Source organism: Seriola aureovittata, chromosome 3, assembly GCF_021018895.1.
Source record: "Seriola aureovittata isolate HTS-2021-v1 ecotype China chromosome 3, ASM2101889v1, whole genome shotgun sequence".
Taxonomy (NCBI): domain Eukaryota; kingdom Metazoa; phylum Chordata; class Actinopteri; order Carangiformes; family Carangidae; genus Seriola; species Seriola aureovittata.
This window is the reverse complement of record NC_079366.1, coordinates 2,589,384-2,605,644: the sequence shown is the minus strand read 5'-3', so window position 1 is coordinate 2,605,644 and position 16,261 is coordinate 2,589,384. Positions and strand designations below refer to the sequence as shown.

Below are 16,261 nucleotides of genomic sequence, written 5' to 3'. Positions count from 1 at the left end.
TTTATTACCTTGTTACAATTGTAATAATTAACTGATTTAATTAATCAAAGTAAGGTAATGTATTACATTAGATTTCTTTTTGATTTCTACTTCTTGATCAAGTTAATATTTAAAGGTCTGTATTTTATTCTTTTTTTTATCTTATTTTTTATATATTTTATTTGAAGAGTTGATCCATAAGAATATATATTTGTGGTTTTAAGAACCAAAAACCATCTCAATGTAATCTTACATCTCCTCTCTCAGGCTTCTCTCTGGAGCTCTAGTAACAACAGGTCGGTGAGCCAATCAGAAGAGAGGAGGCTCTGAGCCTCTCTTCTGAATGGTTGACTGTTTTCTGAGGGATTGGATATAAAAAAAAAAAAAAAAAAAGCATATTTCAGGTAAACACTCAGAGAAACCAAATCCTGCAAGGCTGGATGGTGGATCCAGGTGGGCGGACCTGAGCCTCCTGAAGAAAAAGAGCCGGCTCTGACCCTTCCGGTACATGGCATCTGTGTTCAGGAACCAGTCCAGTTTACTGTCCAGGTGCACACCTAGGTATTTATAAGCATGCACCACCTCAATGTCCTTCCCTCAAATGTTGACTGGCTGAAGGGTGGGACTAGACCTCCGAAAGTCCATGACCATCTCCTTGGTCTTTGAGGTGTTCAGAAGGGGGCAGTTCTTGTCCCTATACTCCTCTTCCTGCCCGTTCCTGATACGCGCCACGATAGCTGTGTCATCTGAGTATTTCTGGATGTGGCAGGACTCAGAGTTGTATTTAAAGTCGGCTGTATACAGGGTGAACAGGAACGGAGCCAGAACAGTTCCCTGTGGAGCCCCAATGCTGCTCATCACTGTCCCTGAGACACAGTTACCCTACTACAGACGTACTGTGGTCGTCTTGTCAGGTAATCCTCAATCCAGGACGTGAAGCAGGGTCTTCGTGAGGTGTGATGTGAGGGCCACCAGTCTGTAGTCATTTATCTCAGCTGGTCGTCCTACTATAGGGAACAAGACATGATGTTTTCCACAGGACCGGGACCCTCCTTGTTTGTAGACTTAAGTTAAAGATGCTCTGGACAGGTTCAGTCAGCTGGGCTGCACACTCGTTTAACAGCCTCGGACACACACCATCCGGGCCTGTTGCCTCTCCAGGGTGTAGCCTCTTGAGCTCCGCCCTCACCCCCTCCGCTGTAAAGGACAGGACACTTGACCCCAGTGTGGAGGATGCTGCAGGAGAAGCTGCAGCTGAAGCAGTGGGAGAGAGAACAGGTGAGGCTTTGTCACAAACCAGGTTGAACTCATTGGCCTTGTCCACAACACCTGATGTTGCCTGGCTGTTCTTCTCTTTATTGCCAGTGATGGTCCTCATCCCCTTCCACACCTCTCTGGTGACCTCTTCAGCTCATGTTGCTCACACCTGAGCTCCTCCCTTTCTCCATCCCTGAAGGCCTCCTTTTTCTGCTTGAGGAGGGTCTTGATGTTACTGGTGATCCAGGGTTTGTTGTTTGGAAAGCAGTGTACAGTCCCTGCTGGTTACAGTGTCCATACAGAGGTTAATGTAGTCTGCGGTACATTCAACCGTTCTATCAAGGTCATGGTCCTTGCTTTTATCATTCTCCTGTGACTCCAACAGGACACTCCAATCTGTGCACTCAAAACAGTCTTTTAGACACTCATTGGCCCCGGGGTCCAGTTCCTTGTTGACAAGCAGAACCAGTCCTCCACCTTTATTCTTCCCACTTTCTCTGGTGTATTGTAGTGAAGCCAGGTAAATCCACACAATGGTCGGGAGTGTTGTTGTTTAACCAGGTCTCTGTGAAACACATGAGACTACACTCACGATATGTTCACTGTTTCTTCACAAGTTCATCAAACTTGTTAGCCAGGGTGTTGATATTTCCCATGAGGCTTATATCTCCATCTCCTAGCCTTTAGCTTAGCTTCGGCTCTGCATCCACGGTACAGCTTCCTCAGCTCAGCCGGTATGGGATGTTTAACTCAATATCTGGTAAACTTTAAAGCCAGGAGTTCTTCCTTTGTGTACATTATTTTCTCCATCAGACAAAACGACGTAGAATAAAAAATGTCAATCAACAAAAAAATATGGTAATATATACAAATATATTGCAAAAAACTACGAGCTACGGGTTAGAGTTAGGGCGGACTTGCTGCCACTAATATGACTTGTCACTGAAGTGTGCATGTACAGTTCCTATGTCCTCCTCCATCACCTCACAGTCACCACCAAATTGGCACCAATTAATCTGAGGGTAGCTGATGGCTGGCTGTGGGATGCATCTGATTGGCCAGTTTCTGTGAGGTTGTAGCGGGTGTATCTATCTCATCAATACAGTGCAGCTTATCTGGTTCTTTATTGATACTTGTATTGGTTCTCATTATTATTGAAAAGATTTTTTTTTTTTTTTTTTTTTTTAAAACCCTCCCTCCTGCATGTGGCTGAGTCCACGCAGGTGAATGGGAAAGTGGTCTCAGACTTCTGAGCCCCACCTGTGTAAACTCTCTGCCATTTCTGCCAGGTCCTGCCCAGTCAGTTAAGACTTCATGTGTGGGAGGCAGAGATGTTGTGCTTTTGTTTGACTACTGGAGCGCACCTATGTTGCATGTCATGGTTAAGTTGGAGGGGGGATGTATAGGCTAATCAGCTGTTCATGCCAGTCAACAAGCGATTATATGCTCCTCTGCTCTCTGTTAATCATACACCTTAAATGTCGTGCCTGTATCCACTCCTGACAACGTCTGGACATGCTCCTGATGAGTCGGTGGATGGTGTCCTGGAGGATCTCCTCCCAGACCTCGATCAAGGCATCAGTGAGCTCCTGGACAGGCTGTGGCGGTACGTGCTGCCGTCAGATGAATGAATACTATATAGGTCCTCAATTGGATTTAGGTCAGGGGATCGTGAAGGCCAGTCAATGGCATCAATGCCTTCTTCATTCAGGGACTGCCTACACACTCTGGCCACATGAGGCCAAGCATTGTCCTGCAGCAGGAGGAAGCCAGGGCCACTGCACTAGTGTCAGGTCTGACAAGCGCTCATAGAATTTCATCCCAGTACCAGCAGTCAGGGTACTGCTGGTTGTGACATGGAGGTCTGTGAGAACCTCCAAGGATATGCCTCCCCAGACCATCACTGACCCACCGCCAAACCGGTCATGCTGGATGATGTTACAGGCAGCATAACGTTCACCATGGCGTCTTCACACTCTCACGCCTGTCACATGTGCTCAGTGTGAACCTGCTCCCATCTGTGAAGAGAACGGGGTGCCAGTGGTGGACCTGCCAATTATGGTGTTGACAACTCTGACCATTTCATTTGTTTAGCTCTTTACATGACTTATGCTTTAATGATCATCAGGGCCCATATTCAGAGAGAAGAGGACTTAGGATTATTATCATTATTACTAAGTCCTGAACCCTTGCAACTGACTATCTACTGCCATGACAAGACCTATTTGGTATTGCCAGAAATTACGATGATGAATGGGTATTGATCTTTGTTGATCGATCAGTTGTTGCAACTGTTCATCTTGCAACTGAGTGTTACAGACAGAGAGGACCCACACACACATCATGTGTCTACTCAGAGCAGGCAGCAGAAAACATTGAGGTAAATGAAGTAATGAAAAGCAAAGCAAAAAGAGAGAAATGCCATACTACAGATCATTGAGCAAAGGTTTTTTTTTTTACTATTAGAAGAAACTTGGGAAAAGGTCAAACATCTGTCACACTCAGAATGGAGCAGTGGAAAGACGTTTGTTGTGCATTTATAAATGTGATAAATATGGGGAGTTATTCACTGATGTTGATGTCAGTAACTGATTTAGCCACAGTGTCATTATTGTGCACAAAGAACAAGGTACAACTTGCACGTGTCTGAAATAATATCTGGATAACAAAATAATGACAAACCATGATAGTAATGACCATGCAGTGAGAAAGGCTGTGATTGGAGAGTACAGTATATTTACTCACGATGGACAGACAACTTGTTTTCCTTTTTTCCCCTTCTTAGTGGATTTTCCCTCTTTGGTCGTGGTTGGTTGACAACAACACAGCAGCAACAGCAGCAAAATCACTGGCCTCAGTCCAGCAGCCATGATGCCTGAAACAGAGACAAACACTGGCCTCAACACACAGTTCAATAATAACCTGAATAAAGTTACAAACTTTCTCTGTAGATTTGGTGACTTTTAAGAACCGCAGTCAACCCAACATCAGCCAGACAGAAATACCAACAACTCCTCCAACCTGAATAACCATCAACCTTCTGATTTGACCGATACCATTGTTGGGTCTGAGCTCTATTAGTAACTGGAAATCATTAGTACTCGGCCTCACACGGGCGGCACCATTATGTTAACAGTACTCTACCTCATGAGCTGGACACCAAATGTGTTAGATTTTGGTTGTTTATCAATTTATTGGCTATCACAAATTAAGGAAATATTAATATTAAAAATATTAATATTAAATAATATCTTTAAAATGAATTAAAGTTCACGGGGCACCAGCCTAAACTAATAGGCAAAATAGCCAATATGGTTTTAGTCTCAATTTATTACCATTAATCTGGAACTCTGATTAACCATTAGCTTACTAACTATTACCAAATTACCAAATCAATAGTAAGTTACAGTTGAAGGATTGGAATTCTACCGAGTAGAGGTTGGCAATATTCACGCTTGTGCAACATTAAAGACACCAGTAGTTATACTTAAAAGGCATTTATTTACAATGGAGCAGAGTAAAGTACAATGTCTAATCTAGCATATACAGGTGTGTGTGTGTGTGTGTGTGTGTGTGTGTGTCTGTGGGGACACAGACAAAGGCAAGATGGCCGACTCAAAGTGGTCACTGTGACCACATGACCTGAACAAAGAAGACTACAAAGATGGCGGTAAACAAAGAAACTACTAAAATGGCCGCTGAGACCACCTAGTGTGTGTGAGAGGGAGGGTGTGAGTTTCTTTGTTAGCCTAGCTCATGTAATCTAAAGGTACCAGGTTAGAGGGGGAAGGTTAGCTTCATGCAGGTTCTAGGACTGAGACGTACTGCTATGTGTGTGACATACGAGTACTCGATTAACTGTATGACTGACCACAACCTAAGCAAACATTACAACCACAAGACATCAATCAACAAGTACATTAACAAGTTAAGACTTCTGCTGATTAGCTATGCGGTGCTATGCTGTGCTGGGAGAGGTAAGGCCCAGTCCGTTAACGTTACCCGATCCTTGGAACAAGCAAAGAGGTCCTTTCCAGTGGTTTGTAAAATCCAGTGAGTTTGGGGGGTTTCCTGGTGGAATAAAGTCCTGTCTGGCTGTGTTGCTTGCTGGTATCTCCTTTGTTCCCCTCACAGAGTTAGCTGTTCCATGCTAACTCTGCTACGACTCCTGTTGCTTGGAAAATCAGCTGGCCTTGTGTTGTAGCCGCTGATTCTGAAGAGGATTTGGTTCACTCACAGTTAATCCGAAGCAGGTCGCTGTTGTGGAGGAGAAGAGTGTTTGCAGGCTGCTGGTTGCAGGCCGGCGAGAGAGCTAGTTTCTCAGGTAGCAGAGCTGACCTGGGCTGGGGCCTTGTTGCCCTTTGAAGAACCGAGAGGAGAGGGCTGGAGCTGCTCTCCAGAGCAAGCCAAGAAGGGAAGAGAGGGAGAAGGGGTCTAGAAGACTGGTTTTGTTTGGTGACACCTTAGGGGGTCACATGTCACACGCTGGCCCACACTGGCTGGCCAGTGGGGTCCATGGGGGGGAAGGGTCATCCCCAGGTGTGAACCGTGAGGAACTGTGGGGTGTGAATTCCTTTGTCCAGTGGAGCAAAGAAACATTTGGTCTATTGAATGACTGAGTCCCAACAGTCCCCCCTTTGTTGTCAGGATGCCACCTGACGTGTCATCCTGAGAGCATAATGTATAGTCCATTTGTCAGTTCATTCAACGGGTAACATCCGGGCATTTGTCAGCGCTATCTATCTTGGCTAAGCAAGAACAATCAGGTTACAAAGCAGAGTTCAGATAATAACCACAATGATCGAATAGTGTAAAACAACTAACATGTTTCCTAGTTACTCGTGGTGTTAGTGAGGACTGGAAAGTCAGTGATGTTAGTTTGTTAAGGTGAGATATAGAGGGTGGCACCTAGAATGACAAGATTTGGAGTGTCTGGGTGAGTGTGCCATGTATATGCAATGTCCTAAACTTGTATCTGATTTGATTCAGAATTTAGTTTGCTGCTGCTGCTGCTGACAAACCCATTGTGTCCATCTGGAAGAGTGTAGGGTACCCTGAGCCTACTTACTGTCAGTACTCAGTGCGGCGAACTCTGGAGCGCCGGTGCTTTAAGTTTTCTTTAACCTGTGGCACAAAGCTGTAGCACTTTGAGTAGCTGAAGGAAGAACATTCAGAGGCATTGTCACTGTCTGAATTAACATGGTCAGAGATGACGTGGTCATTGTCTGATCCATGTGTTGACTGGTCCTGTGTCTGAGCCAGAATTTCTGCGTAAGGCCGTCTCCTGCTCCTATTGTGGGAGTGCCTATCTCTACGCACTTGGTGGGCGTGGCGGTTACGCTCAGCACCCATATGTGGCCTTTTATCACCCCCCTTCGATCTGTTCTGAGGGTGATCTTTTGAGGTTACATGTCTGTGTGACGCTAAGGTGTTTGAGTTGCTAGGCTCAGTTGTTTTCCCCCTTGCCTTGGAATTGACCATGGTTTCCCAAGCCATTTTTGTCATTTTCTTTATTTCCTGCATGGTGGGCTTACCTTGATGCGTCATCAGTGTAACAAGAGTGCGTACACAGGGATGGAGGTTTCGTAGGAACAAAGACTTGAAGGTGGAGTTCTGCTCTAAGCCTGGTGTGTTCCTACCCTGAAAATATGCATGCCTCAAACGTTGGTAAAAGTCATTGGGATGTTCATGGCGGGAGTGTTTGATTTGAGAAGCTGCAACCAAAGATTCTATCTCATCTGCAGCAGGAGAGAATTCTTCTGTCAGTGCTTGACAGAGCTCTTTGTAGTCATCTCTGACACTGGGAGGCAGTGATTGCATAAACTTGTGGACTGCTTTTGAGCTGGTCTTCCACACAAGTTTAGTTTTCTCCCTTTGGGTTGCATGGGGCAAATCCATTAAGTTGTGATCTAACTCCCTAAAGTAGTTTTCAATATGTTGATCAGAGCTGTCTGGATCAAAATGTTCAATGTCCTTTGCTAATAACTCAAGCGCTTCGAGGCGGGGGCACTGTGAGGTCCCTACTGATGAAGGCGAGACTATGCTAGCTGGACTAGAGGAAGGAGCTGAACAGCGGTCATCACTCTCATGGAGGTGCAGAGAGGAGGCTGAACAGTCCGGAAAAGTTTTGGTCCTTCTGTTGGAGGGGTGAGCACAGGTGAAACTGTTATGCATCAGTGGCTGATGGGAACATGAATATCCTCTACCGGATAAACTACCTGTCTCTTCATTGTCAGTTTCAGGAAGATGGGAAGTCAGGTGGGTGTAACCTCTGTCTCTCAGTGGAGGTTGAGGACCTGACTTCATTTCCCAGGACTTAGGGTCAGTTGGGAATTTGTCCCATCCTCTGAGTGGAGGCGGAGTTAACCTGTCATTAAGGGAAGAGTGTGAAGCAGAGAAACCAGAATCACAAGCACTGACCGATCGTGGTGGAGCAAAGCATTCTGATTTAACCCTTAACAATTCTTCCTTGTGTGAACAGAGGTCTACCTCTGCTGCATGCAGGTCTCCTAAGTAGCGTATGGCTTTCTTGTTAGTTTCCTTAACTTCCTGGAGGAGAAAAGCATTTTGAGCTCTAAGCGATTTTACCTCCTCCTCTAGGGCTGCTTGGCTCTGGAGTGAAATGCTGGTTTGCCTGTGGAAGTTCAACAGTACACATCTTAACAATGGGCCTTTGGATGCAGTCTGAGCATCACCTTTGTCACTGAGTAGCAAGTCTATTTCTTTACTGCACTCACTGGAATTTAACTTGCTGATAAATTCTAGGTAGCCAGGCTTCAGGCTCTGTGCTAGGGAAGAAATAAACTGCTCTACACAGGAGTTCTCCATTGTTGTGTCTGGGAAGGAGGCAGGTTAAACAAGTTTTTCATAAAACAAGAAGTCAATGTAGTTGGCTGTGGTGTTGCGCTGGCAGACACCTTGTAGTGTAGTTTGGCAGTACACTAGCCTAACTAAACAATGCAGTGGCCTACACTATGGGGGGTAGCTTCCTGTGGAGGAGGGGCAGCTACACTAGTGGGCATAAAGATTAAGGACAGTAAAGGCAAGTGCAGGTTTACTGTCTGCTTAAGAAATGTTTCAAAAAGCAATGACTGAGATGCAAGGCAGTAACAGTCCAAAGATTATCTCTTCAAGTCGACTCAGGCTGTAATGCAAGGCAGTAACAGCTAGGTGCAGAACTTGGGTTTCACAGGGCTGATAGCACGCTGTGGCTCTATCTCAGGCTCTATTTCTTACTCAGGCTGAAATGCTTGGCAGTAACAGCCAGGTATAAGCTCTCTGTGTTACACAGGGCTGTCGGCACACAGTGTTTAATGTTAAAGGGAGCAGCAATTCTGACAGCTTTACTAGATAGCATTGAACACGTGGTATTCAAATGCTGAACTGAGGTTCTTACATTTCCTACAGAATAAACTCAACTGGAATTGTTAGCAACAATAGCAGGCTCTTGATACTAAGGCTTAAGTGTTAGCTATTAATAACTGGAGGACGTCTAATATTACTTCAGGTAAAATTAGTAAACCAATTCTCACCACAGTGCACTTGTTTGTAAGTACACCTGGACGTTTACTCCTGTGGTGGACTAAAAATTTTTCAACCTTTGCGGTTTTGGCCAAATTATGAATTTAATATTGCACAATTATGAATATTTGCCAACAGTACTCGGCCTCACACGGGGCACCATTATGTTGGGTCTGAGCTCTATTAGTAACTGGAAATCATTAGTACTCGGCCTCACACGGGCGGCACCATTATGTTAACAGTACTCTACCTCATGAGCTGGACACCAAATGTGTTAGATTTTGGTTGTTTATCAATTTATTGGCTATCACAAATTAAGGAAATATTAATATTAAAAATATTAATATTAAATAATATCTTTAAAATGAATTAAAGTTCACGGGGCACCAGCCTAAACTAATAGGCAAAATAGCCAATATGGTTTTAGTCTCAATTTATTACCATTAATCTGGAACTCTGATTAACCATTAGCTTACTAACTATTACCAAATTACCAAATCAATAGTAAGTTACAGTTGAAGGATTGGAATTCTACCGAGTAGAGGTTGGCAATATTCACGCTTGTGCAACATTAAAGACACCAGTAGTTATACTTAAAAGGCATTTATTTACAATGGAGCAGAGTAAAGTACAATGTCTAATCTAGCATATACAGGTGTGTGTGTGTGTGTGTGTGTGTGTGTGTCTGTGGGGACACAGACAAAGGCAAGATGGCCGACTCAAAGTGGTCACTGTGACCACATGACCTGAACAAAGAAGACTACAAAGATGGCGGTAAACAAAGAAACTACTAAAATGGCCGCTGAGACCACCTAGTGTGTGTGAGAGGGAGGGTGTGAGTTTCTTTGTTAGCCTAGCTCATGTAATCTAAAGGTACCAGGTTAGAGGGGGAAGGTTAGCTTCATGCAGGTTCTAGGACTGAGACGTACTGCTATGTGTGTGACATACGAGTACTCGATTAACTGTATGACTGACCACAACCTAAGCAAACATTACAACCACAAGACATCAATCAACAAGTACATTAACAAGTTAAGACTTCTGCTGATTAGCTATGCGGTGCTATGCTGTGCTGGGAGAGGTAAGGCCCAGTCCGTTAACGTTACCCGATCCTTGGAACAAGCAAAGAGGTCCTTTCCAGTGGTTTGTAAAATCCAGTGAGTTTGGGGGGTTTCCTGGTGGAATAAAGTCCTGTCTGGCTGTGTTGCTTGCTGGTATCTCCTTTGTTCCCCTCACAGAGTTAGCTGTTCCATGCTAACTCTGCTACGACTCCTGTTGCTTGGAAAATCAGCTGGCCTTGTGTTGTAGCCGCTGATTCTGAAGAGGATTTGGTTCACTCACAGTTAATCCGAAGCAGGTCGCTGTTGTGGAGGAGAAGAGTGTTTGCAGGCTGCTGGTTGCAGGCCGGCGAGAGAGCTAGTTTCTCAGGTAGCAGAGCTGACCTGGGCTGGGGCCTTGTTGCCCTTTGAAGAACCGAGAGGAGAGGGCTGGAGCTGCTCTCCAGAGCAAGCCAAGAAGGGAAGAGAGGGAGAAGGGGTCTAGAAGACTGGTTTTGTTTGGTGACACCTTAGGGGGTCACATGTCACACGCTGGCCCACACTGGCTGGCCAGTGGGGTCCATGGGGGGGAAGGGTCATCCCCAGGTGTGAACCGTGAGGAACTGTGGGGTGTGAATTCCTTTGTCCAGTGGAGCAAAGAAACATTTGGTCTATTGAATGACTGAGTCCCAACACCATTACGGACCTTGGTTGTCATGGTTACAATCATAAACACACAGACTGTACAGAGAGCAGTGTACCTGCGTTGCCATGCTTAATTCGAATGTTATTTCTGGAAATATTTTCATCTTTGCAAAGTTTGTTACAATTTAAGATGTAAGATGTAATGCTGATTAACAGTTAATAGATTACCTGTGAAGCGGAGTGATGTAGTGCTGTTGTACTCTATATCAGCTCTCACGGAATGCCTCTCGTCCAATCAAATTGCTTGGTCGGAAAGAACAGTTGTATAATATATACATATACACTGCTCATAAAAAATATGGGAACACTTAGATCACACATCAGATTTGATGAACAAATTATTCAAGTTGAAAATCTTTAGTGATGTACATTTTATAATTTGTTGAGAACAAAATGACATAACAACGATCAATGGAAACCAAAATCCTCAACCCACTGAGGTCTGGATTCACAATCACACCCAACGTCAAATTGAAAAATTGAAATCACAGGCTGATCCAATTTGCGTGAGTTTCATCACAGCAAATCATAATGTGACTCAGTAGTGTGTATGGCCTCCGCGTGCCTGTATGCATTCCTGACAACGTCTGGGCATGCTGCTGATGAGTCGGCAGATGGTGTCCTGGAGGATCTCCTCCCTGACCTGGATCAGGGCATCAGTGAGCTTCTGGACAGTCTGTGGCGGTACTTGGTGGTATCGGATGAACCGATACATAACGTCCCAAAGGTGCTCAGTTGGATTTAGGTCAGGGGAACATGAGGGCCAGTCAATGGCGTCAATGCCTTCGTGATCCAGGAACTGCCTACACACTCTGGCCACATGAGGTCAGGCATTGTCTTGCAGCAGTTGGACCCCTGGACCCACTGCACCAGCATCAGGTCTGATAATCACTCTGACAATTTCATCACGGTACCTAACAGCAGTCAGGGTACCGTTGGCTGTGACATGGAGGTCTGTGAGACCCTCCAAGGATATGCCTCCCCAGACCATCACTGACCCATCGCCAAACCGGTCATGTTGTATGATGTTTCAGGCAGCATAACATCACCATGGTGTCTCCAGGCTCTTTCACACCTGTCACATGTGCTCACTGTCAACCTGCTCTCATCTGAGAAGAGAACAGGGCGCCAGTGGTGGACCTGCCAATTCCGGTGTTGTCTGGCGATGCCAGTCGAGCTGCAGGGTGCTGGGCTGTGAGCACAGGTCCCACTAGAGGACGTGGGGCCCTCATGCCCCCCTCATGGAGTCTGTTTCTGACAGTGTGGTCAGAAACATGTACACCAGTAGCCTGCTGGAGGTCATGTTGTAGGGCTCTGGCAGTGCTCCTCCTGTTCCTCCTCACACAAAGGAGCAGGTAGTGGTCCTGCTGCTGGGTTGATGCCCTTCTTTATTCCTGTCCAGCTCTCCTATTGTAACGGCCGGTCTCCTGGTATCTCCTCCATGCTCTTGAGACTGTGCTGGGAGACACAGCAAACCTTCTTGCGACCTCAGGTATGGATGTGCCATCCTGGAGGAGCTGGACTACCTGTGCAACCTGACAGGCTGCAGGTACCGCCTCATGCTTCCAGTAGTGACAAGGACACTAGCAAAACACAGAACTAGAGAAGAATCAGTCAGGAAGGATCAGGAGAGAGCAACTGTCTGTGGACACCACATGTAGAACCATTCCCTTTTAGGGGGTTGTCTTGCTTTTGCCTCTCCATTGCACCTGTTGTCACTTTCATCTGCAGCAAAGCAGCTGAAACTGATTCACAATCACTTGTGCTTCCTGAATGGACAGATTGATATCATTGAAGTTTAGCTGACTTGGTGTTCTACTGTGATGATTAAGTGTTGCTTTCATTTTTTTAGGCAATGAATATATTTACTACACAAAAACATTTGAGCAGGTTCACACTGAGCACATGTGACAGGTGTGAAAGAGTCTGAAGATGCCGTGGTGAACATTATGCTGCCTGTAACATCATGCAGCACGAGCAGTGTGGCAGTGGGTCAGTGATTGTCTGGGGAAACATATCCTTGGAGGGTCTCACAGACCTCCATGTCATAGCCAATGGTACCCTGACTGCTGTTAGATATCAGGATGAAATCCTCAGAGCCATTATCAGACCTTACCCTGGTGCAGTGGCCCTGGGTTCCTCCTGGTCCTACTAGTATTTATATATTACTCAAGGTGTAATTTTAGTGACTATTTTAACTCCTTAGGGTTCTAGTTTAACTTCAGTACAGTTTTTGGCTATTCCTACCCACATCTGCAGAGGATATGTGAACAGTTATATATGTGTGTGTGTGTGTGTGTGTGTGTGTGTGTGTGTGTGTGTGTGTGTAAAGTTCCTCCACTGTTGGCCTTTCTTATCAGAGGAGTGATTTAAACAGCACTGGAGAGCTTATGTAACTATATAATTACTCTGATCTGGGCAAAGCCAACCAACTGATGAGTTTAATGACTGTATCTCTTTCACTTGAACCAGTCTGACTGGCTGATGGTAGTCTGATCCATGAAGGCTGAACTAATTTATAATATACATGGGTCATTCCTGATATAAAGTGACTTTTCTGTCCCTCCGTCTTTACTCTCTCACATATCACATTAATGGCTTGATTTACTGTATATATATATATATATATAAAAAGGTCTTCTATATCTCTTAAACAGAGATATTAGACATTAAAAATACTATTTTGAATTTAACACACCTTTTTAATGATATATGCATTCAATTTCATTATCCCCTCAGTGCAAAGTAATTTACTTCCACAAAAACTATAAACCATGAAATGATATAAACTCTAAACTATATTTTAATTATATTATAGACTAGCTAAACTGTCTATAATCATAACTATGAATCGGTTGAATATGTATTTATATATATGTATATACAATGTCACACCATCTTCCACACCTGCCCCACCATCATCTACATCGACCCCACCATCATCTACACCTGCTCCACCTTCATACACACCTTTCCCACCATCATCCACACCTGCCTAAAGATGGGAATCGAGAACCGGTTCCTGATGAGAACCGGTTCCAACTGGTTCAATCCATCAACATCCTTTGCCTTTATGCTTAACGATTCCCTTATCGATGCCTTCCACTTAGTTCTGCGTACCTTGCAAAAAGAATGACGTCATGCTTTCGCAGTCAGCGCGAACAACAAGGAAGGAAGGAAGGACTCGAGGAAGTGCGGCTTATATTCGCGTAAAATGATGCTGAACAGTACAACGTGCCATGTCTGTGGCACTAAGATTTCAAACAAGGGTGGAAACACCAGCAACATGCTGAAACATTTGTCGAAGCACTCTGAGCCGCCAGTCAACGAGTGCTTCCCAGTCTCAGCAGAGCAGTGAAGGTACATATTAGTGAGCCAGCTCTTTTAAGTGAACGATGGGGGCCAGAGCTCCTGATGGGGGGCGTTTGTTTTTTTGTTTATTCTTTTTCAGTAAATCAATACAAGACCTCAAGAGGCAGCGACCTCTCCTCGAGGGAGTGAACAACTACAGAGAGACTCGGAATAAAATTTGAATTGTTGACACTAAAAACCTGTATAGGCCTACTTTTTTTTCCACACAGAAAATCCACATGAATCGATAAGCGAATCAATGAAGAATCAGATCAACAAGCAGAATCGTTAATGGCATTGCTATCAATAAAATCTTATCAATTCCCATCCCTACACCTGCCACACCATCATCCACGTCTGCCCCACAGACCTGCATCCATGTGGCTGCAGAGCCAGACACAGAAAGGTTGAAAAAGGCCAGAGGGGGAAGGTTGTCCTGACTGCATGGAAGCACAGAAAGTGTGTTGTGGCACTGTGCGTGACTCTGGCGTCTCTGAATGCTTTCTTGAGTTGATGTGCAGATAGTGAGTGTGACATCTGTAGATGGTTGAAAAGGTTAGTAGAGTTGTAAAATGTGAATATTCCTAAGTCTTGTGTGCACTTGTTCTGTATACTGTATATAGACGTATATTTTCACAGTTACAATATCAAAATTACACTGTTTTGCAAATGATTTGTCGGACCACTGAAATGCCTTCGGCCACGGCGTAGAGATTGGGAAGCTCTTGTTGAGCAGAAGACAGCAGGAAACTCTTTTCATTGATATATGGAAAATAAATGACTAATAACCCTCACCCTGTGTGTGTCTGAGCTCAGTGTGTGATGTGATACAGGAGGAGAGGTGGAGAATTGGTGGAGAGGTGGAGGATGCTGGAGCAGCAGTGGTGACTTGAGCTCATCTGAGCTCTGCCCTGTATCCTTTCTCGTTGTTGGCAGGCAAAGGCAATCAGCAGATGTTGTAGCCTGTTAGGAGCTGTTAGCTTAGCTGTAATGAATTGCCAAGACATAACAACAGTCTACCCGTGCTGTGATATTAAGATAAAACATTTTACCATCCTTATCCAGAAACACAGTATGACCTGAACCATGTGACACACTCTAGAGCAGGGTTCTGGCTGGATTTTTACTCATTTGTGCTGTTACATTTAATGTCAACCAGACTTTGAATGAGATTTTCTACTTTTGGAGAAAACCCCTGAAGTTGTGGTTTCACTGCCATGATTTACACCATAGATTTAGTGTCTGTGGTGCGCCACAGTCTCCGAAGGAGGAGCAGCTTCGGTCCTGCCTTTTTGTCCTCTGAAGGACCCAGCACCCTTCACAGCTGTTTTCTGCTGTCAGTGTCTTGACATTTGTTTAACAGTAAATAAACACTATGACTGTATTGTTTATATTCTATATAAAATACACAGTAAGATTCACCCAACCCCTGCCCTCTGTATTTCTGTGCAGCCTGTTAGCCCAGCTAGCCTCCAGGAGGTTAATTTAGCTCATGCAGAGTCATAGTGAGAGAAACTACTGGGAAAGGGAGATGGAAAGTGGCAGAGGGGGGTAAAGTGTGTAGGGTGGGGGGGTGGATACTGCGGCGTTGGACTACACTGTCAAGATGCAATGACACAGCTCGCTGAAGCTCACACACATACACACACACACGCAAGACATACACACACACGCAGACATCGCTCTCTATCTGATAGCAGGACAACTGCAACAACTCATGTAATATATTCCACACACACGTGCAAAACAGGTTCTCTCCAACACACACATGCACACAAGGACAGGACGGTAGCAGAACCTCAGGCTTATAACATTGTCCTCCAGTCTGCCATAACATGATCTCAGACTCTCTGTTTTCCTCTCTCTCTCTCTCTCTGTCTTACACACATTTATACACACACACACAACTGCAACTGCAGAAAACAGTAAGAGGCAGAGACATTAGATATTTCTTTGAATCTTACCTCTGGTTGGTTGGATTATCAGTTCTGCTGCATTACAGGGATTCAGTGGTTAGTCACTAAGATGCTGTTCTGGCTACAGCCGGACTGTATGTCCTCGCTCTCTCTCGCTCTCTCTCTCTCTCTCTGCCGTGCTGTCCTGTGTGTGTTCCTTTATCTGCACTCCTCTTGCGTCCTATTCCGAGCTCCTCTCTGCCTGCCTAGGGGGAAGTAGCACATTAATGTTATTGCCTCACAGCCTCTTAAAAGAAGTACTGAAATGTCTTCATTATTTTACAGATTAGTAGAGGTGCTAGCACAAAGAAGAAAAAAAGATGACCTCACAAACTGAAGATGGAGAGAGAACTAAGAGAATTTAAAGGAGGAGTAAGTGATACTGGAGAACGATATTTGATATTTGATCTTAACAGCACCACAAATGCACCCCTCCCTTTTGTGCTCCTTTCGAAG

At 44.8% G+C, this 16,261-nt stretch overlaps 1 protein-coding gene across 4 annotated transcripts in view; it reads right to left on the bottom strand.

The window, feature by feature from the left end:
* LOC130166854 (glycine receptor subunit beta-like) overlaps window positions 1-16,037 on the bottom strand; it is a 32,337-nt gene extending 16,300 nt beyond the window's left edge. For 3 of the 4 annotated variants that reach the window (XM_056372648.1, XM_056372650.1, XM_056372649.1), the window contains exons 1-2: window positions 15,815-16,037; window positions 3,982-4,111 (exon numbers count right to left, since the gene is read on the bottom strand). In XM_056372648.1, coding sequence (XP_056228623.1) covers window positions 3,982-4,106 — 125 coding nt within the window. In that variant the 5' untranslated portion in view covers window positions 4,107-4,111; window positions 15,815-16,037. The remainder of the gene's footprint in view (window positions 1-3,981; window positions 4,112-15,814) is intronic. The other variant, XM_056372651.1, reaches the window with a different exon arrangement.
* Between the last annotated feature and the right edge of the window lie 224 nt (window positions 16,038-16,261).